Source organism: Actinia tenebrosa, unplaced genomic scaffold (genome assembly GCF_029948245.1).
Source record: "Actinia tenebrosa isolate PJP-AT-01 unplaced genomic scaffold, QUT_ActTen_1.0 PGA_scaffold2__45_contigs__length_23673736, whole genome shotgun sequence".
NCBI lineage: Eukaryota > Metazoa > Cnidaria > Anthozoa > Actiniaria > Actiniidae > Actinia > Actinia tenebrosa.
This window is the reverse complement of record NW_028292579.1, coordinates 4286945-4308743: the sequence shown is the minus strand read 5'-3', so window position 1 is coordinate 4308743 and position 21799 is coordinate 4286945. Positions and strand designations below refer to the sequence as shown.

The 21799-nt window shown below is 35.4% G+C and overlaps 1 protein-coding gene and 4 long non-coding RNA genes across 5 annotated transcripts in view; 4 read left to right on the top strand and 1 right to left on the bottom strand.

The window, feature by feature from the left end:
- LOC148909035 (uncharacterized) overlaps positions 1-4922 on the bottom strand; it is a 51557-nt gene extending 46635 nt beyond the window's left edge. Inside the window, exons 1-2 of the long non-coding RNA XR_016120486.1 lie at positions 4821-4922; positions 2722-2782 (exon numbers count right to left, since the gene is read on the bottom strand). This is a non-coding gene — a long non-coding RNA (uncharacterized LOC148909035). The remainder of the gene's footprint in view (positions 1-2721; positions 2783-4820) is intronic.
- Positions 883-2243, top strand: LOC116289808 (uncharacterized). The gene is made up of 2 exons (XR_004196370.2): positions 883-1088; positions 1876-2243. It is a non-coding gene; the product is annotated as an uncharacterized LOC116289808 (long non-coding RNA).
- A 649-nt stretch (positions 4923-5571) lies between the features above and the next one.
- On the top strand, positions 5572-9652 carry LOC116289806 (uncharacterized). The gene is made up of 2 exons (XR_004196368.2): positions 5572-5764; positions 9359-9652. It is a non-coding gene; the product is annotated as an uncharacterized LOC116289806 (long non-coding RNA).
- A 2391-nt stretch (positions 9653-12043) lies between these two features.
- LOC116289807 (uncharacterized) lies at positions 12044-13994 on the top strand. The gene is made up of 2 exons (XR_004196369.2): positions 12044-12239; positions 13711-13994. It is a non-coding gene; the product is annotated as an uncharacterized LOC116289807 (long non-coding RNA).
- Positions 13995-18272: 4278 nt separating this feature from the next.
- LOC116289803 (neuropeptide FF receptor 2-like) lies at positions 18273-19637 on the top strand. The gene has a single exon (XM_031696739.2). The coding sequence runs from the start codon at positions 18483-18485 to the stop codon at positions 19488-19490; it is 1008 nt and encodes a 335-aa protein (XP_031552599.2). The 5' UTR covers positions 18273-18482; the 3' UTR covers positions 19491-19637.
- Positions 19638-21799: the final 2162 nt, after the last annotated feature.

Genomic DNA, 21799 nt, shown 5'->3' with positions numbered 1-21799 from the left:
TCAAGATCGGCTGAATAGCCTTATTTATTTAGTTTTAGAAATAATCCTACATTACATTGCCCTGAATAAGGCTCAGGACTAATGTAAGTCTTCAGGGCATGACCATAACACATATGACGAATTGGAATTTGGCATAATTAGTTTTTTCAAGAAGGAGGAAGAGAAAGTCCTGAGAGGGAGGAAAACTGGAAGACCTGGACTGAGAAATCTTCCAACTAAGCAATACCCAATAAACTCTACTTGAATATGGTGCTGCGTCGGCCTAGAGATAAGAGGGGAGTGCACTGCCAATTGATTTCCTTTTTCTTTTACAAGTACATAAAAGTGCTCTGTGACTGAATTTAAAACACAGGTGAACTCAGTGAAGGCTTCATAACAGCTTGGTTGTATTTTCTATTTTTTATGAGCAAATGCTGCTTGTTTTGTTCTTCCGGCGGTCACTTAACGGTGTCATTAAGTTAGGGTTAATTACCGAGAACGGAGGCAATAAGCCATATACATCCCGAGGGCTGCAGGCCCGAGGGATGTATAGGCTTATTACCGACGTTCGAGATAATTAAGTATTTTATTTATCAATTGAGAAGGTTTTCTATCAAATGTTGCTCATTATAAATGCGAACGGTCTATATATAGTTATTAACCGGGTTAATAACTATATATTGACCTCACATTTATAATGAGGGTTATAACAAAAATAAAGCCTTGTGAATAACAAAGAAAACCGTGTCAAGTGAGAAATAATAAATCACAAATGTCTCCTTAGCCTCCATAATGATCATAACCGCGGGACACTCAATATGATATAGTAGCTTTAAGTATTTTTAAAATGATTTGTTGCGCCATCAATGTCGTAAGCCAGTAGTAGGTATAAAAGCTTCACACCATTATCCTGTCTTACACAACCGCTAAAGACACCTGAACAACACTGTTTCAAAGATTTTATTCAAGATTTTATTCCCTCTGACACCATGAAGCGAAGCATCATTATCATTAGTGCCTTGTTTTTACTCGTCACTTTGTCTACTTTCCAACAATCTCTGTCTATGTCTTCGGGAATGGGAAATTGGGCGACACGAGAATACAAAGAGGTTAGTTATACTGTCCTTTATATCTTCATTCTCCCTCCCCCCCCCCCCCCCCCTTCTATTTATTTGATACTCAACTACAGTCCCCTTTTATTCATTAGATACTATTGGTCTTGATCTTTGATCAATAGAAACAGTCACAGTTTAAGACAATTAATGCAATAGGATAAAATAAGAAGAAAAGGAGGCATTACTACTCATTTTACGTTTTGATTGATATACGACTTTCATAACTGGCTGCTGATAATTTGCATAAACATTAAAAATCAATGTTTTTGGAGTGAAAACCCTTTTAAAACATTGTTCTTGTTGATTTAGATAAGGCGTGTAGAGTTTCTACTTAAATTAATAAATCCTTTACAAGATTTGAGCATTTGAAGTTTTGAAAATGCACCAAAACGAGGTCACCAAAGCTTCCAGTGATAAATACATACAAAACTCTCTATTTTCGTTCTTTCATAACTTCTTTGGTATGCAGTCAAATTCTACACAATTTTCTGGAAATAGTTATCGTGAAGTATTTTCTCAGATAGCACTAATAGTTTCTGGTAAAAAGGCTTCATTTTCTCCATCTGAAAAAACTGAGTTATGAAAGTCGTCTATTCTAGGTAGCTATCGCATTTGATGTCTTTATACACTTACTATATACAAATTAAAACTAGTATTAGAATTAAAAATTGAAACTGACTGAAATTGGACTTGGATTTGGAATCCATGAATTAGTTTTATCATTTTTCATCATTCCTGATTTATTTTTCAAATCATCAACTTACTAACAACTTATTTTTAGGCCAAGAGAGCGAAAGAAAGCTTCTGTATGGCAGCGAGAGAACACTGCAAGAGGGAGATGCCGGCACCTAAACGTCATTTTGGAAAGTGAACATAATGATTTTATGAGTTTAAAAATATGCTTGATAATGTTAGCCGAAGATCCGAAAGTATAAGTAATGAATATATACGAAGTAGATATATATCATGAAGATTTATGTTATAAATAATATCTGCATGACTGATCATGTAAATCTCTTGTAAGTGTAATTTCTCTCATTTTTGATATGTAATGAGAGTTACTTATCAAGATTAATAATTTAGCACAATGTAAAAGATTTCGGATTCCATATATGCAGTATAAGAATAAATACTAGCTATGCAACAGAATTTCAGAACTTCAACTGTTAATTTTAGATAGAAGAACAGTGAGCTGTCGAGGGTGCCGGAGCTGTTATCGTGGGTGGAGGTGGGGAAGAGGAGGAGGTAGTGTGATCCGGAGGGGAAGGAGTGACATTAAACCGAATAGTACATCACATTTTTTCACTTCTCATAAAACAACAAATGAAGAAAACATTCTACACAACAATAAACTGATAAATCTTAGGTAAAAGGAGAGACATCTCTGACATATACGGAAATGGGGTTGACCACTGAAACTGCATGGCCACAGGGAAGACAAGCAACAATATTGATGTTATTCAAGAAAATGTTGCGAAAATGGATATTTCGGATGTAATTATTTGTGTACGTATATACATACTTGATATCAGTGGGACATGTATGAAGCTTCAGCAGAAATTATACCATTTTTTACCAGAATTGCGCATGTTATTCCCCATCTTGACTATAAAGTACTTTTGTTTACCTGTAACTTTTGAGGTGCAGTTAGAAGTTGGCTCACAACTCTCAAGGAAATAACACGGGGTCTGAAATGGAAAGACAGAGATTTGGCATTTGCATCTACATTATGAACATTTTTTGGGTATTATGGTGGCGTACGCTGCTATAACGTCATCTTTCACCATTGCGGTTCCAACGGAGGTTCGGGTCTGCATTGGTTCGAGCCCTGCGGACACCATATGTGAATTGAGTTTGCTTGTTGTGTGGCTCTCTTCTATACTAAGAGGGGTTTTCTACGGCTTCCTTCCTTTCGGAAAAATTAGCATGTGAGTTGATATTTAGCGCGAAAGCGCTAAAACAACTAGATATTTTCAAAAGATTTTTTTTTTCAATTATTAGTTCTGAATTATAATTGTTGGTTGTTTGCTTGTAAAAGAAATGCCCTAAATTTGTGGAATTGTGAAGTCCGGTTACATCATAAAAGTGTTTCGTACTGATTGGTTAGAAAAGAGAACATGTGACTTGAACAACACTCGACAAACTAAACCAAACCACAAAAAGACGATCAACGTCTTCTGTTTTCCTCGCTTTCCTATGTGCCATCACTCAGCCAGATTTCGAATCCTGGCTATTCCATTAGCGAAAAATCCTTCCTTGTTATCATTGCTAATACTATACATGCATATAGATCGATTAATTTTAATCAAAGTAAAGTAACATTCAAAAAAATGCAGCTTTGTATCAAATCGTATAAATGTGCAAGTAGTTAAGTCAGTGGCGGATCCAAGGATTTTAGGACTGTTAAAACGTTTTACCACTGCGGAATGCGAGAAAAAGGGAGGCAGCTTACTAAGGATAATACTAAGAAATTTGAGCAAATGGGGGGATGGCTAGACACCTTCTTCATTACCCCTGCGTGGTCCGGCCCTCACCGGAATTGAGTGGATAGGTGGCCACATTTCTAAAAAATACTTGCAATTCTCACCAACTATCAATTTTCTCGGCTGATATCTCATGTTAAGAAGTCCCAAGATGAAGGCACTGTTCAACTCAACGATTTCTCGCGCAACTTGTCTTACTAAAAAATTTTGAAAAAGGTTGTACGAGATTAGGTTAGACGCGGAAATCTCCTTGCAACTTGCAAGGAGGCAAAAAGTAGAAGATAGTTTTACTTTACCTACAAAACTAAATATACTGGAAAGTACAAGTTGCGCAGCGTATGATACACAAACGATCCCCTGCAATCTGCAACAATGAACTCATTGGTTGAGCTTTTGGCAATAAAATACAAGGTGGTCATAGTTGAAGAATTTAGGATCAAAACATTTCTTGCTAAACTGCTGGTTTTCATAGGCGCTATGCTTTCTGTATTCAAGATTTTCTTTGAAAACCAATATAGAAACTACGGGAAATTGATTAATGAGTTTAATTTATGAAAATAAAAGGACAAGGTGGCTATAAGCGAAGAAATTTTGAACCAAAATTTATTACTAAACTGCTGGTTTTTAAGTGATAGAATTTTTTTTGTATTCATGATTTTAATTTCTTTGGTTTCTATCTTCTGTTATCACAGCCAAGATAGCGGCCAAATTGTTTGTTATCTCACTATTTCGTAATGTGTATGATTGCAAACTACTCTAACTAATACTTTATCAAAAATTGATCTTTTAACATGAACTTTACTTTGTTTTGTTTTTCTTGAGCCAAATCTTTTTATGGACTTCTTTGTAAATATTAGCTTAAGGAATTGAAAAAAATCACTCCAAAATAAACAAAACCAGAAAGAGAAGATTAAAAACACGATAGAGAAATAAAGAAAAAGAAAAAGTACAAGAAGAACAAAAAGAACAAAAAGAATAAGCGGAGGAGGAGAAGAAAACAAAAAGGTGAAAGAAAAAACTGAAGAAGATGACAATGAAAAAGTTGACAAATATCAGTAATGAGGTATATGATGCTGTAGGATGTATGCGTTGTTTTTGCGGTCATTTTTCGGACGTGTCACTAGGTTTTGTTGAAAGAAGAGGATCAAAACGTTAATAGAAGGGAATTAACATTCGCGGTGGCAATCAAAAGTTGCCTCAGGAAGAACATAATGCGTCATAATAGACATCATACAAAGCTCACCATGCGCTTTTATAACCGGCGTCTATGAACTTGTTAAAGCAAAGATTTCTATTCATTGACAGTGTGTTGGTTTCCAAACGTTCCCTCGCGGTTGACTGTCACCATTTCTACCATACCTGTCCTACCAAAACGAATGTGCGGTATGGACTGAAAGCTCATGAGGAGCTTTTCAAGCACTTTGATGGTGTTTTACTGAGTCAACAGACAAAAAGGAGGCGTAAAGACTTGAGATTAATTTCACACGTATTAAGGAGATTAAAAGGTCCTCTTCTTCTTATCTTAATAGTCTGTTGTTTAACCATTTATAGGATTCAAAGTCATGTTAAAGATTTTATCCTTTTTCTTTGAGAGTTAGATTTAATGGTTTGAGGGATTAAAGCAAGTGGGTCTTACACGCAATGTAATTTCAGCAAAATATTTATCAAGTACAGAGCAAACAACAGACGGACCACTTTTTCTTTCATTGTTAGTTTTGAGAGTTAAATTTAATGGTTAGAGGGATTAAAGCAAGTCAGTATTACGCCGCAATGTGATTTCTGCAACAAATTTATCTAGTATGGAGCAAATAACAAACTGATCTCTCTCTTTTTTTCATTGTTAGTTTTCGCTTTGTTACTTAACGGTAGTATTAATGACTTAAGGTGTCTCCTTAACCTCTAAAATAATCACGACTGCTGTGAACTTAAGTAAATAAAAAAAATGCGCCATCAGTATTGGCGTAAGCCAGTGGTAGGTATAAAAGCTTCACACCATTATACCGTCTTACACAACCGCTAAAGAAACCTGAACAGCACTGCCTCAAAGATCTTATTCCCTCTGACACCATGAAGCAAAGCATCTTTGCCATTAGTGCCTTGTTTTTACTCGTCACTTTGTCTACTTTCCAACAATCTCTGTCTATGTCTTCGGGTGCGGGAAATTGGGCGACACGAGAATACAAAGAGGTTAGTTATACTGTACTTTATTTCTTCATTCTCCCCCCCCTTATATTCATTAGAAACTCAACTCCAGCCTTTTATCATAATAATATAATTTTCTCAAAAAATCTCATAATTAACGACGAATTGAAATTACGGATGAATAGAAGTGAGTCGCCACTGAAACTGGAATGACAGAAATTATTAATGGGGGAAAAACATACATACACATGCAGAGCCATACTTTTCCAAGCAACAAAGAAAACTCAATATTCCTCAAAATATAAATCACTTCTCTTAAAAAGTCCTTTCGTTATTTCATTATCTTTTAATGGTTGCAACTATGTTCGGCTTTACGAAAGACTCCGGTTAATACTTTTTCAAAAATTAATCTTTAGTATGATCATCATTTTCAGCTTTTTAGCCCGATCTCTTTATTAGACTTTTTATTCAATATTAGTTTAAGGAACCGAGGGAAAAATCACTCACAATATAAACAAAAGCAGGGAGGATATAAAGTAAAACTAAATAATAAGAGAAAATGAAGAAAATGAAGAATAAGAAGAGGGGAAGGAAGAGAAAAAAGAAAAAAAGGAGAAAGAAATTGACAAAGATGATAATAAGAAAGTTGACAAATATGATGATGTATATATTACTGTAGGAAGTATTTGTTTTATTGAAAGAAGAGAATGAACAAAACGTTATTAGAAAGAAATAGACCTTCGCTTGGCGATCAAAAATTGCCTCAGGAAGAACATAATGCATCATAATAGACATCATACAAAGCTCATCATGCGCTTTCATAACCGGCGTCTATAAACTTGTTAAATCAAAGATTTCTATTCATTGACAGTGTGTTGGTTCCCAAAGGTTCCCCCGAGGTTGACTGTTATCTGTCCTACCAAAAAGTAAATTTCGGTAAAGAATACTGAAAGCTTATGAGCCTCTCAAACACTTTGATGGTAGTTTTACTGAGTCAACAGACGAATGGAGGTGTTAAGATTTAAGATTAATTTTACATTAATGACACTGAATGATCCTCTTCTTCGTATCTTAAACCATTTAGGTTCATTAAAAAAATTTAAAGTCAAGTCAAAGATTTTATGGCTTTATCTTTAAGAGTTAGAATTAATGGTTTGAGAGATTAATTCAAGCGAGTGTCAAACCACAAGTGATTTCTGCACTGATAATACACTCAACAACATTTCTCGATTCTGATTGGACAAGAGGAGTACAATTGAATCCCAAATTGTACACTGTAGAGTCAATCTTCTCGTGCAATTAGGAATTTCTAGATACTCGTGATGTTTTTGAAAGTTCTCAAACAGGAATCACCTAAAGGCTCGTCCAATTTTGAAAACTTTCAAATCATCACTGGTACCTATAAATTCCGAATGGAGATCGTGCGATTTTCTATACTAATTATCTAGCATAGAGCAAGTAGCAAACGGTTTCTCTTTATTTTTCATTGTTAATTTTCCAATATGTTTACTATACTTTTGAAGAGTGAATCAATAGGTTGCGAATTAATTAAAGAATAAAAGAAATATGGATGAACTGTAACATTTAAACGAAACATTATTAGAACTTTTCTAAGGATCCAATTAAGCGTAAGTGCAGTGCTGCCAATATTTTTCAATGGTAAACAAATTAAGGAAGTGGGTGAAAAAAATTTCCCGTATTCGCTTAAAAAACACACACAAAAGGATTGTTTTCAATATTCCCTCCCGCATCTTATTCTGAGATTTGTAGTTTATTAACAGCTTGGTGTGTTACACCATCTTCATTGCCATCACCATAAGAGGTAACTGCTTACGTCCGATTGACCAGTTAGACTGAAGAGTGTCATAATTATTATTTATTTTGCTGCTGTTTTGTTTTTGAGATTTTTTATTTTTATTTTTATTTTTTTATAAATAGAGGATTGAAACGCTCAAATCACTGCACAATCACTATTAAGTAAACCCAATAAAACGCGAGTAAAATACAGGTCAACTTCCTCACCGAGAAGAGTAGACTAATTCTTCACCACCATGATGTCAATCAAACAAAAACGTTTTGGCTTTTGTATGTTGGTTGTTCTGGTAACATTCTGTGCGATTCATACGACCCATGCTCTTAGTAGCGGCGGTGGTGGAAATATTATTTCGCGGGAACTAAAGCAGGTACGATGCGATATCAAATTCGTTTTGTCTGCACGGTTAATCAGTCACTCGTCTTTCTTTTCCGGAGACAAGTGTCGTGAAATGGTTCTCGTTGATCTTGAGTTTTTCAACTGTTTTAGCGAAAGTAATTTTATTGAAAGCGGTTTTTTGGTAATTCATTAGTGGATCCAGGATTTTCTTAAAGAGCGAGGGTGCTGAACGCCGAACCACAAAAAAATGAACAGTACATTCTGTTAAGGAAAAAATCAAAATTCTCATAGGAGGCTGAAACCCCAACAACCCTCCCCCTGGAACCGCGCCTGCAATTAAGGTGGGTTTCGAGGAATTTAAGAAAGAGGAGGAGATAAGGATATGAAGCAATTGATCTAAGTCAGTACATTGATTAATCTCACCGAGAACACTATCCGGTATGCATTCATGACACTGATAGCGCACAGCACACTAAGATATTTGTCTTACAATTTACTGTTCTTAACATTGGTTTCTAGAAAACCCCTAGCTCCTTACGGCTTCAACTTCGAATTAATATTAGATATTAAAATGATTATTTTCTATATATATATTGGTGCGGTGCAGTGTATTGAAGGTACTTGGTGGTTTTTCATGATGACTATTTGCTTCTTTAAGAGTTTTTCTCCAAGTTCATCGGTTTTCACTCCCACCTCAATTATTCCTCGTCTACGTACTGAAAGCTCAACACTCTAAATTCACTAGATGTGACAATTGAAAACCAGCTTTATTTATGCGGTATTTGTTTTACCTACTTTGAATGAAGATTATTATTACTCCTTGGAGCTATACTGCTTAATTCCATATTTATCTATTTATATTTTTATCAATATTAGCAGTTAAAACAATAACAAGCCCGAAAGCAATAAATTGAATAAATTCTTCTTCTAGTGGTCCATAGCTAAGAGACCTAAAGTAATGTAGCCACTCACAATGCTAGGAGTGAAATAGTCATCAAGTTTGTTTATACCTACTTCACATAATATATATTTAACAATTATTCGCCGAAGGCGAAGTGATTATCGGGGTATTTACCGAGACGCGAGTCTTCGAGCGGCGAGGTAAATATTCCCCAATAATCACTGATAAATACACAGGTGATTCTTTCAAAAAATAGAGGAAAAAAAAGAAAAGAAGAAGATAAAAGGCATTTTTTCCCGGTAACAGCAACAAAGCGGCTGGCTGCCATTTTGGATTTTCGCTAGAGGTCATTACCGTGTGATAGTGGGAGTTTCTTGACCAATCAGCGCGCGAGATTTTCTATAATCACCAGCGTATTTTTACTAAAAACTAATAGTATTTAAAAAGATTATTTTTTCAAGTGAACCCGAGCTGGGGCCACCTTCACTTTAAATCATCCTGGATGGTACCACTTGTTTTGGATATCATTTTTGCAATAAATGCAATTGCAATAATCAAAATTATATAATTTTTAAAAATTTCATAGGCAAAGAGAGCGATTGGAACGATGTGTAAAGTGGCACGAGAGCACTGCAAAAGACACTTCGATGAAGAACAGAAGAGCCGCTTTCTGCAGAAGTGAAGAAATGACGCCGTTGAAGAACCAGCTACCGGACAGTATGATGAAATATAGCCGATGATCAAAATAAAAAATATGGGAATGCTAGCTGTGTTATTATAAAAACAGTACTCTTCCAAACACTGTAGTTTGCATTAAATGTACTCACACCAAATATAATATACATGGGTTAATCTCAAATTAAATAAATCTTAAAACAAAGTTGTCTGTTGGTAATTATTTGAATATTTTAGATAGAATGTAGCTGAAATTAGTAAATGGAAAGAACGAAAGAGTGGTCGAGAGATTGAAAGAAAAGCATTCGTTTTGAAGCCTTTTTTAGGTGAAAAGTAAAATCCTTAATTAATGTCCGACTTCAGTGGACATTTTACGATGCAGAACGGGTGAATATTTTTCTCGTCCCTGTGTTTTTTTATTTTCTCGCCTTCGGACCTTATGCTAGTGACAAAATACTGCAAAGACTTGAAAAAATATTCGTTCGTTTGTTTGTTTGTTTGTTCGTTCGTTCGTTCGTTCGTTTGTTCGTTCGTTCGTTCGTTCGTTCGTTCGTTCGTTCGTTCGTTCGTTCGTTCGTTCGTTCGTTCGTTCGTTCGTTCGTTCGTTCGTACATTATTGGCACATTATTCAGTAAGGTGGCTGACTACTTTTCAACATTCGATTTGAGCCCACGATGTGCGCGCGCTCAAAATTAAAACCGCTGAATAATCTTCACGAATTTATTGAAGAACCATACACGTTTTAAACTTCAAGAGGGCAAAACCCTCAAATTTTGCACGGGACTATATATCTTTTTTGTTATTTTCCAAAAGAACAGGTAATATCCATTATTTTTCAAAGTTTAAGACAATTCTGTTTATCAGAACAATGTAAAAAAAATCGTTCTGTTCGTTTTCTGCTCAATTTTTACGATAACTTGCACACCATAGAACCTGAACAAAAAAGGTTTTTCCATTGTCTACAATAGTTTATTGAAAAAACTTTTATCAGTATTTTATAGATATAGTGTAAGTTACGTGTTTGTAGAAAATTACTCTTTCTTTTTATGATTGATTTTTTTTGTACAGAGGTTGATTTTCGCTATTTTTCTTCCAAAATTGTACAAACGCATGACATTCCGGAGTGATTATCTCAAAAACAAGCTCGGGACACCCCCAATTTCTTTGCATTTTTGAAATTAGCATTAAATTTAAGGTTAAAGAAATTTCATTTAATTTTCTGTTTATTATTTAACAAAGTAGTCAGCCACCTTAACAGCCTCACCTCCCACTCACTAAGATCATTTCCTCGGAATCGCCACCTTTAAAACATAAATGAAAACGGAGATTTTGACAAACGTAAGACACTATTACAACCTGTCACTTAAATTTCAGTTTATATCATAATACTGAATAACTATTTAAGAACTATAGGCTAGTGGACTTCCTTTTTCAGCAGTCCTTTGTCGACGTTAATAGAACATTAAATTTTGCTTGAAGATTCGTACTTAAGTACATTAAGTAATTTATATGATAAAAAATCTGTACTTGTATCCGCTATTTGGGAACGTATTAAATCGGATGAAAGCTTTTTATGTTTGAAAGGAAAGGCGGAATTCGTTTAAGTACCTAGCTATTTAGACTTTAAACGGATTAAAACGGTTTAAAACGGTTATTAATTTTTTGATTAAGAACCTCACTTACTTGTTCAGCCCCTTATATTAACTTTTTGACTATTTTATTTGGGGTTTGTTTAAGGCGCGAAATTAATACAAATATAGTGTCAATAAAAGCGATGTAAAATTGCAGTTTTTATATTTCTGTTTGCTTTTGTGTCAGTCATTAATATAAAATATTGGTTTCTATCGGCTTTTACATGGTGAAGTTATACACATATGTAATATAGAAAAACTACATAACTTTGTATAGAGGGTTAGAACTATTAGAAAGAGTAATTTTCCTCTAGGTCCTTCTAGGTCGATTTAGAATTTAAGTTGATTTTTGGGGAGGGAGGAAAACCGGAGAACCGCTGGAGAAAAACCCTCGAAGCACAGGAGAACACCAACCAGCAACTCCCACCAATGAGTCCGCGTGGTAAGTATGAGAAAAGAAACAGATATCAAAACGCCCTGGAATATAATGGCCGTTTTGAAAGAACAAAGTGAACAAAGCACTTCAATTATGATAACTGATAATTAAAAACATCAAATGTCAGTCAAGTTATTAGATTGCAATCAAAACAAACAACAAACAGAAGGTAAGAGAGTTTTATAAAAGAAAGCATAATAAAAGAAAGGGTATCTTTAGGTTGTGAACAGACTCATTTCCACGCCCAGCAAAGTATATCATGTGAAAACTATAACAGTAGCAAAGACTAGGACTAGATTTTTACCATTTCGATGTTTCACTGCATCAAAGGCTTAAATATATTTACACAAACCGTATTATCATCACAATCGGGTGAGTTTTGTTTCCGACTAAGTAGACCACCGTCAGTTGATAAATAACTTTGGACGGATGTCCTGTTTGTTTTATCAGAGTCTAAAGTGATTTCGGTGTGTCATTAAGACACTCTTACGAGGGATGTTTAGGTATAAATACAAACTCAAAATACCCCATTTCCACTGATCTGATCCGTGCCAACAAAAACAACGACAGTCTATAAGGAAAGGCTTAGTTTTTTAGTCATCATGAAGAGAAATAGTTTGGTTTTGTGCACTCTGCTCGTTCTGGCTGTCTTCTGTAGTATTCAGCCATCTAGTGCTTGGACTAGTGGTGGAGGTGCAAACTTTGGTAAAAGGGAGATGATCAAGGTTTGTTCAAAAACTTTATTTCATACTCTTTTATAATTATTTCTTAACCAACTTAACTCTCTCATTAGAAGTATATCCCCTTTTCCTTAGTCTTTTTCTCTCTTGTCTCTCAGCTCTCTCTCTCTCTCTCTCTCTCTCTCTCTCTCTCTCTCTTTCTCTGTTTCTTTCTTCTTTTTTCTTCTTTCTTTCTTTTTCTTTCTTTCTTTCTTTCTTTCTTTCTTTCTTTCCTTTGTCTTTTCATCAAATTGATTTTGAATTCGATTCGCTTTCTACCCCAGACGTTTGAGAGACAAGATCATTTTCTACGAGAATATTCAGTAATTTATCTTGAGAAATGTTTTCGACGGTGGAGTTTTGTCTGTTTTTACTTTAAGATTAATATAAAGTTAATGAGGCTATTTATATTGGCGAACTTTGATCAAGAAGTTCCAGAGATTGGTCAGTAATACAAATACGGTAGTTAAGGAGTCTGTCTGGGCCGTCTTTTATCTCTTTTTAAAAAATCTTTATTTAAGTGTCTAGTCGTCCTAGCGTGTTCGCACTAATAGACGTCCTCGGCTCGGCCGTAATGTTTTTCTATTTCAGACCATGTGTCCTTCTCTTGAGAATAAGATTGCTTTTTTTTTTTTTTTTTTTTTAAACTGTATTCATAATCATGTGTCCTCTTACGCGCAACCGTTAAACAAAAAAATGATATTCTAAGGCTCAGGTCAAACGTGGAACTTGACATGAGACGATCCTAATTGAAATGATAGATAACAAGGCGGTTTTCTTTGATGTGATTAGGTTCGGCTCATGTGAAGTTCGACGTTTGATCTGAGCCTAAGGAATGGCACGTGGTCTGAAATTGAAAAAAACATTACGTCCGAGCAGAGGAGGTCTATTGGGGACACGTTTCGCTCACTCACACACACTACCACCACTACATTTAATGTTCTATGAGCACAACGCTCAACTCATGTTGATCTTTACGGAGGAAAACAAACTCAATTCACATTGACTTAGCATGCACATTGACTTTAGGAGCGTACGCCCTTTTACTCTAAGGAAAACAAAAGAGAAAAGGTAACAACAAGGAACCTCTGGCACCCCGCGGGGTAGAGGGCTGGGGAATTCACAGTAAACTTGCTTTTTAAAAGTGGTTGTAGTTCTCCCCCTTTCACTCAGTAAGAAGTTCATGACCCTCCTAAGGCTATTAAGGCAACAAAGAAACAGCTATCGAAAAAATAAAAAGATTTAACGCTTCAAAAAACGTCGATATTTTTACTCATGAATCTTCTCTCTGAAGCTCCAGCTCCTTCCCCCCCCCCCCCCCCCCCCCCAAATAAAAACGTACTTTCCCTAATATTTAAGTACCGAAAGTACCCATGCTAAAATTCAGAACAAAGGAGGTTACAAGATGTAGGGAACGGCTAGAACATTAGTTGACTAAATGCGAAAGTACAAATGATTCTTGTTTTCTCCATTTCAGGTCGTTAGAGCAGCAGAAAGTATGTGTGCTGTAGCAAGAGAACATTGCAAAAGAGAAGAAGACAGCAGATCAACAAGACAGAATAACTGAGCTCACAACTTAACGACAACAACAAAAAACCGGATATCGTTAATGGATTGTTAATAGTAATGAATGATTTAAAGATAATATCTTTATGAACTATGTAAGCTTTTAGCCTGATATTGCTTGACTTCAGTGAGATCTATGACATCAATACCGAGTGACTATAATGACTAAAAGCTATTAAAAGGATGTTCGTATTATTGGTAGACTTTTTTACGTGTCAGCAGTATTTATTTTTTTGTTTTATAGGAATACTTATGTAGAAATACTGAATGTAAAATGACCTCAAGACATTATGTTTAATATAGCTTAATCAAAAACAATCGATAAGATTAATATAGCAGTAACTATCATGGGCGTGGCAAGGTCTCGACTATGGGGGGGGCGATGTACCTTTTTCTCGCCCAATCCACAGGAATCCCACATGGATTGATTAAATTTTGGTGCCAAAAGCAGGTTTCTGGGGGGCACGTGCGGCCCCCCTCCCTGTACTAATGGCAACCATGTCATTCAAACACAGTGCGCAAGATTACTTGGTTTGTAAGACACAATCGACACGGACACACGGTGTGAGGGAAACGACACAGAGAGATATTTCAATAATGAAAACTATTGCAAGGACAAGCAGATAGCAGGTGACCAAACAAATGATCGTCCTCAAAATTTGTTAACAGTTAATTGACATGCTATTATTTTGGTTAATATTGTGGCTTTTAAAATTATCAACAGTTAACCGACAATTGTCTTAAAAATAAGTAGTTAACTGACAATCGCGCACCCCCATCCACACCCCCTAACAAGTAACAAATCAGACTTTTTTGAAATTACAGTTTCAACCGATTCCGTGCGTGGCAGAGATGCAAGGGATTAGCCGATATGGTCTGGGGGCCGAGTGGTCTCTCCCCTGATGCTTCGGCTAGAACATTTTCTTGCGTATTTCGTACACCCAAGGGCAGAAGGATTTGAATCCCGTCAGGTCCGAAGTCCATACGCCGCCTCAGCTCTGCGGATGTCTCGGGGGTATGGCACAGTGGAATCGCATTTTTTGAATTTTTTTAATCCATTTTTTTGTTTATTGGATATCTATATCATATGCCCGCATAGGACTAGTGAGTGTTGCCGTGAAGATTGTTTGATACAGGCAACCCAGGTGAATGCCTAAAGGGCGTCTTGTTACTAGAATTCTGGCAACCCTTTCCTGAGATGACTGAGTATACTGTCAAAATAGACGGAACGAGAGTCGAAAGCCTATGATCTTTCTGGCGGGCGCTGGTTACTAGGTAAAACGCGCGAAATCACTGCTCGTCCGATAAGAACAAACATTGCCCTCGTTCAATTTCCAGGGAAATATATAAGACACTGCCATGGAAACAGGAATTCAAGAACGCTTGAATTGCTTCCTGTGATGAGAGAGATTTTTTCCGATTAAAATTAGAATTTGATACTATGTTTGATCCTGCAAGTTTTGTTTGTGTCGTCTAAACGATGAATTTTGACAATGTTTTTATCTTGAAAAAGCTTTAAAAAACACAAAAGATCGTTCATGTCATTTTCCATGCGTTGCTTGGTGAAACCCCTGCATGTTTCAGACTCTTTTATATACCTAATTATACCTATGATCCAATTGCGCTAAATCATTCAGTGCGCCGGAATCAGTTAGATATTTAACAGTTTTCAAAAGTAAACAACAAAATAAGTTAGATATTTAACTACAGTTTTCAAAAGTAAACAACAAAGAAGCAGAAGAAGAAAAATAAACGAGAAAAGAAAAGAAAAAGAAATAGCGAACGAGGAAAGAACAGAAGAAAAGATAAAAAACACATATTTTTTACAATACATGGGAAAAGATTCCATACAATAATTATGATAGACAATTGAGGAGCTGACGCTCGTTAAAACATTTGCGATTCTGGTAATTATATAAATTAAGTAGAACTGTCTCTTTTTCGAAAAGAAAAAATAAAATAAAAAGGATTGAGGATCTTTTGAAACATCGATCAAAGAAGCAATTGTGATGTGTTTCATATAGCGACGTAAATTTTATGTAATAATTGCATGTCTTAACTTTTGCAACATTAGAGCTGGGCATAAGCATTTTTTTAAAAACTTACCGCTTCTCCAAAATATTGCTGCTTATCACTGGACATTGCCATGATGCTTACTCTTGTTCTCGTATGTTTATCATCAGGAGGCATGCCAAAGCAGCTTACAACGTAAACGTTTTTGATTAGGCATGCAAGAAAATACTGCAAATAAGAAGATTGCTTAAGTTAAACTGGACCTAATGGCACCAATGGACCTTTTTGCAGATACAGCGGCCATCTTGAATTCTAATGTTTTGAATACAATTTCGATACTATTAGAAAAAATATAGACCGCACAGCTGTCAGTGTATTCTTTTACATACCTTTACACTTTTCGATGAGAATTACATCGAAAAAGCAATTGAATTTTGTGGTAGTTGGAACGATATTTGAAACACCAAGACTTCAAGACTTATTTAAAAACGTTTGCTCCCTCAGCATCCCATAATTCAAGATGGCTGCCGTAGCAGTAAAAAGGTCTATTAATTGAGAAGCATATTTGCAATGTTAATTTCTTTTTTTACATCTTAGTCCGAATTTACACTTTTTTTAGACTGGACATAGTTAGACTAGTTAGACTATGGACTGGACTTCGTTCACTCACGTCTTAGTCCACTATACCATACCAATTACACAATGACAATTAGTTTTTTTGTGATTTTCAGTGACCAACTAAACTAAGGGAAAAACAAACTTTAGAAGGGGAGTATATAAAAATCTGAACTTTTGCACTGATGAGCTAAATACATCGACTCTTTAAATAAAGTTATTGATTGATGGATGCATGGATGCATGGTTCAATGGTTTACTATCAAGTATACAGAAAAAGATTCTATTAGGCCTAGGGCAAACGTCGAACTTTCCATGCACCGAACTCATTAAAAGCAATGTATATCAGGTGATAATGAGGCGGCATTCTTTGATGTAATTAAGTTTGGTGCATGGAAATATCGACGTTTGCCCTAGGCCTTAGCAGAATAAAATGACCTAGGACATTATGACGTCACAGTTTGTTTACATGGGCAAGAATGATAGGAATTTAGGCGAAATTTTCTTTCGTTCGGGATATTTAGTACAACATTGATCTGTTATCACCTTTTCCCGTCTAATTAACCATTTATTTTTTATTGTGATTTAATTCGTTTTGATGCTATTTTACTCCCTCTGGCGACCATGTTCCTTGGCGTTAAAACAATAGATTGTTTTGATGTGACGTCATTGTGCTATCGGGCAATTGCACCAAAAGGATTCCAAACATCTGGCTATGTACTAAAGCTACCATTCCCATAAAAAATCCCTGTTCTTAGAGTTTCCATTTCCTTCGATTGGGAAGGTGAGAAAACCACTTATAAATTATTAAAAACAAGAACTGTCGTATCCAAACACTTGATCACCGATGTCAATCCTAAAATTAAGATTTATAGAACGTCTTGCACATTATTTGTCACGTTCTTTCCGATCTAATACTCTGGTTGCTTTTTAAGGGTTTTTTAAATAAACACCTCTTCTTAGCATGACTTATTTTTGCATGCTAATGAATAAATAAAACTTGATATTGGTATATCAAATATGTTAAATTGGGGAAAAACTAAAAGAATACAAAATACGAGACATTCAATAATATAGGAAATTAAATTAACAATCCTAACTTATGAGGAGCAGGATGAATAAAGCTTCGATTGCCACACGTGTTTGTTCTAGATGGTTGAGGAACTGCCAACAATTATTGTTGAGAACGCAGCGCGCGTGTTGCTTGGTGCTTTTTTATGAACGACTCCAGATACTGCGGAGCAGTAAAACAAAAGTAAGACCGATGAGTAAGTAAAAGTCCTTCAAGTTTGGCTTAAATATGATGCATTGTGTAATCAAGTGAAATTTAACCTAGCTGCATGTTCCCAATAAACGAATCTACTACAGGATGTGCCCTATTCTATCAGCTGTCAGGGTTTATACCAATTAGCCAGTAGGAAACCTCAAACAGGATTATTTGTTTGAATTTAAGTTTGAAAATATCATATGTATAAAGAAGATTTTTAATTTTTTTTGTTGTTGTGTAATTAAATTCAAGGGTGGCTTAATGAATGTGATGTAATATAGAAAAGAATACGAGTGTGAAAATCCTGAAAGTGATCATCAATTATTGAACATATCACTATCAGTTCCAAATACCAAAAACTGGAAAAAAATTATGGACCCGAACAGATGAATAATATAATTTGGTCATTAAAAAAATGGAATAACGATTGCGGCAAATGTTTAGCTTAGTGGTCGGCAAGAGAGCAGCTGAAAGCTTTTGAGTATCACTGTATCTCACATTGCACAAGATTGAAAAGAAAAATAATTAATAGGACTGAACTCAGAATCCTATTATTGGCAACCTCTCTCTTTTGGTATCTACATCGACGTCACTCACTCACTTGGCTGAGCGAAGAGACTACTAGAGCCGGTTTGATTTTAGGACACATTAAGATAGAAGATTTTAAAAAAGTTTACAAGAATATTACTAATCAAGATAGAAGACAAATTAGAGAATTACAAGCCTATTGCATCAATGTATAACATCAAGGTCAAGCTTAGGATAAAAGAACTGCAAGAACATTACTGATGGTACGACCAAGGACTCGATGCTCTACAATGTCAAATGTAACGGACCATATCGAAGCAATGGCCAGTGAACTAGCGAGCAGGACGATCGTTCAAATAGTCTTTGAAACTGGGTTCCATGTACTAATATTGCTCATAGCTCTCATTGGTAATTTGTGCGTTCTGTATATTTTTTACAAATTTCCTCGACTTCGAAAAGTAACGTCGTATTATGTAACTACGCTAGCCGTGTCTGATGTAGCCAATGCAGTTCTCGTCATGCCTGTTGCCGTCGTTATCTCGGCAGTGGGTTATAACGTACAAAACCTCATCTCTTGTACCGTCATTGGAACTATTGGATACACTTTGGTACTTGTATCTCTGCAAACAACAACCTTGATCGCTATTAACAGATTCTTCTGTGTCATAAAACCGTCTATTTACAGAAAACACTTCAAGCCAAAGCCCGCCAAAATCATGATCATCGGACTTTGGTGTTTTTCACTTGGCTTAGTCTTGGTTATAGTAGCCTCCGGAATGGGAAATTTTTACTTTCATCCAGGGAGATTTGTTTGCATCTTAGCATTTTGCGACCGTACGTTTGAACGTGTGATTACTTCATTAATGATTTTAGTATTTGTAGTTTTCCCTATAGTCATCGCTGTTATTTGCTACGCAAGAATTATAAAAGTTGTTGAGCATCATAAAGCTACAGCAAGAAAAAGGGTCCATCAAGAAAGCAGTCTCTCAGAAGACGAAGTCGAGATCACCAGATCTTTACTTGCCGTGGTCCTTGGTTTCATTTTTTGTTGGATACCTTGTTCTGTCGTTTTTCAACTAGAAGTTTACATGGATCTTCCACGAGAAGTGGAAATGATATTCATTTATTCGAATTTTTTGAGCAGCGCTATCAACCCAATACTTTTTAATGTCTACAACAAGCCATTCAGGAAACTCTTTTACAAAATATTTTTTTGTAAAAATAATACAGTGGTCGTAGAGTTAGCACCTAACAAACCAACTAAATAACATGAAGAAAAAAGGCCTCTTGGTCCAATACAGCTGTATATATACTGAACGGAAATATATAGTAAATATATTATATGTTAAAGTTATTTCAACAGATATGTATAGCCTAAATAAGACCAACAGTTGAAAGAAAAAAGGTCCTTCGTAATGTGTTTTAGTCGACTTATATAAATCTAGAAAATACTTAGCTATATATAGAGGTCAGTTTAAAAACACGTGAATTAGATGTTATTTTATTAAGCACTATTTAGAACAAATTACACATAACCCCTAACACAGGAAAAATCAAATAATTGTTATACTTTAGTTTAATTAAACCACGCTATGATACTAACAGGAGAAAAAAAGGTGGTCGCAAAAGCAATCGCCGTATCCACCTCCGGTCTTCTAGTATCCCAGGCTTTCTGTTAATTTGCCATATCTAATATCAATATCAAATGTTGATCAACTGTTTATTTTTCTCAGCACGAACCCGTTTAAAATATTTAATATAAACGTTAAAATCTCATTGCTTTCCGTTTGACTCCATTGAGCTGCGCCACTGCTGTACTTGCGGTGGTGGAAAGCCATAACAATTTTTTTTCTCTATTAATAATCAAAGAGGGTTAATTTAATCCTCAGGCTCAAACATTAATTTTAGTATCTATTTTTTTCTTTGTAAATATATATATATATATATATATATATATATCCTGCATGATTGTAATTAGATTTCTAGTACTAAATGTTTTTATGTATTCTTCTTCTCCCTATGAGTTAATAAAGGTTGTATTGTATTATATTAATATATGAGTATCTAACTCTAAAACCGCCCCCTGCGCTGAACAGCCAGAGAACGCCCGTTTAATTAACTCATAGATCGAAATGGAATTTAGCCGCGAGCGGTAGGGTTAGAAAATTCTAGTTGCACACATTAACTGAGTACAAAGGAAATAAACTTCAATTCAGCCGGTTTAAACAATGAAATAATACACTAGGAAAAGACATGCGCGGTCTGAAGAGTTTGTTGAATGGATCTCCCCCTTATTAGGGTAGATACTTTTTTATTGGGGGTGGAGCGCGCTCAAAGTAATGTTCAGATTAAGGTGACTGCCTACTTTTGGAAATTGATTTAAGCTTTTTCTAAAACTTCGATTTTTCGAATTGAAATTTAATGCTGATTCCAAATCTGGAAAGAAAAATAGGGTGTCCCGAACTCGTTTTCGAGATAACCAGCATTTAATGGAAGCCTACGCACGAGCTTTTGGAGTAAAAATTGCGCCACCGGAAGTGATTAGAAAAAAAATTAAGATTAATAAGATAATAGTTATTTGCAGACTATATGATTCCACAAACGAAGGCTAGTCAATCTTTCTACAATAATACAAGGATATTTTCGACAAAAAGACAGAGAGATACATTGATTTGTCATATTTTGTACTTTCGGTGCTCTTAAAAAATCTCATGAAGTCGAACAAAAATCCCTACAAAAATCTATTTTTTCACGTGTTCCTGATTTAAACTTTTCCTAAAATGTTGATATAACCTAGATTTTTAGGAGTTTTTTCGAATGAGCTATCAAAAAATATAGAGTCCCGTGCAAAATTTGAGGGTTTTGCCCTGTTGAAGCTGAAAACGCGTATGGTTCTTCAATGAAATCTTGTAGATTTTTCAGCGGTTATTGAGCGCGCGCACATCGTAGGCTCAAATCGAACGTTCAAAAGTAGGCAGCCACCTTAACAATTTTACGATAACTCACAAATTTCTCGCGCGCTGATTGGTTATTTTTTATCATCAATAAGAGGACAGACAGATAAAGCTGACGTCAATCCACACTACTTTGACAATGTGATGACGCAATTTATCGTCAAATAAGAGGACAGATACATTAGAAACTGATGTCTATTTGTTTTTTACAATAACAAAAACGATAAAAACTTCTCATTTTTAGCGATCAAAACAACCAACGGAAAGAGCGCGCGCTCGTTGACGTCAGCTTTAACTGTCTGTCCTGTCTGTCCTCTTATTGATGATAAAAATAGCCAATCAGCGCGCGAGAAATTTGTAAGTTATTGTAAAAATATGATGTCAATTTGTTAAGTAGTCGTTTTGTATAACCGTTGTAAAATCTACCAGATTTTATTGAAGAACCATACGCGTTTTGAGCTTCAACCGGGCAAAACCCTCAAATTTTGCACGGGACTTTCTATTTTTTAATAGCTTATTCGAAAAAACTCCTAAAAATCTAGGTTATATCAACATTTTAGGAAAAGTTAATTCTTCTAACACATGAAAAAATGTTCGACATTATGAGATTTTTTAAGAGCACC

Excerpts from the sequence above, each read along its gene's own strand:
- LOC116289803 (XM_031696739.2), top strand. The coding sequence starts at position 18,483 with ATGGTACGACCAAGGACTCGATGCTCTACAATGTCAAATGTAACGGAC.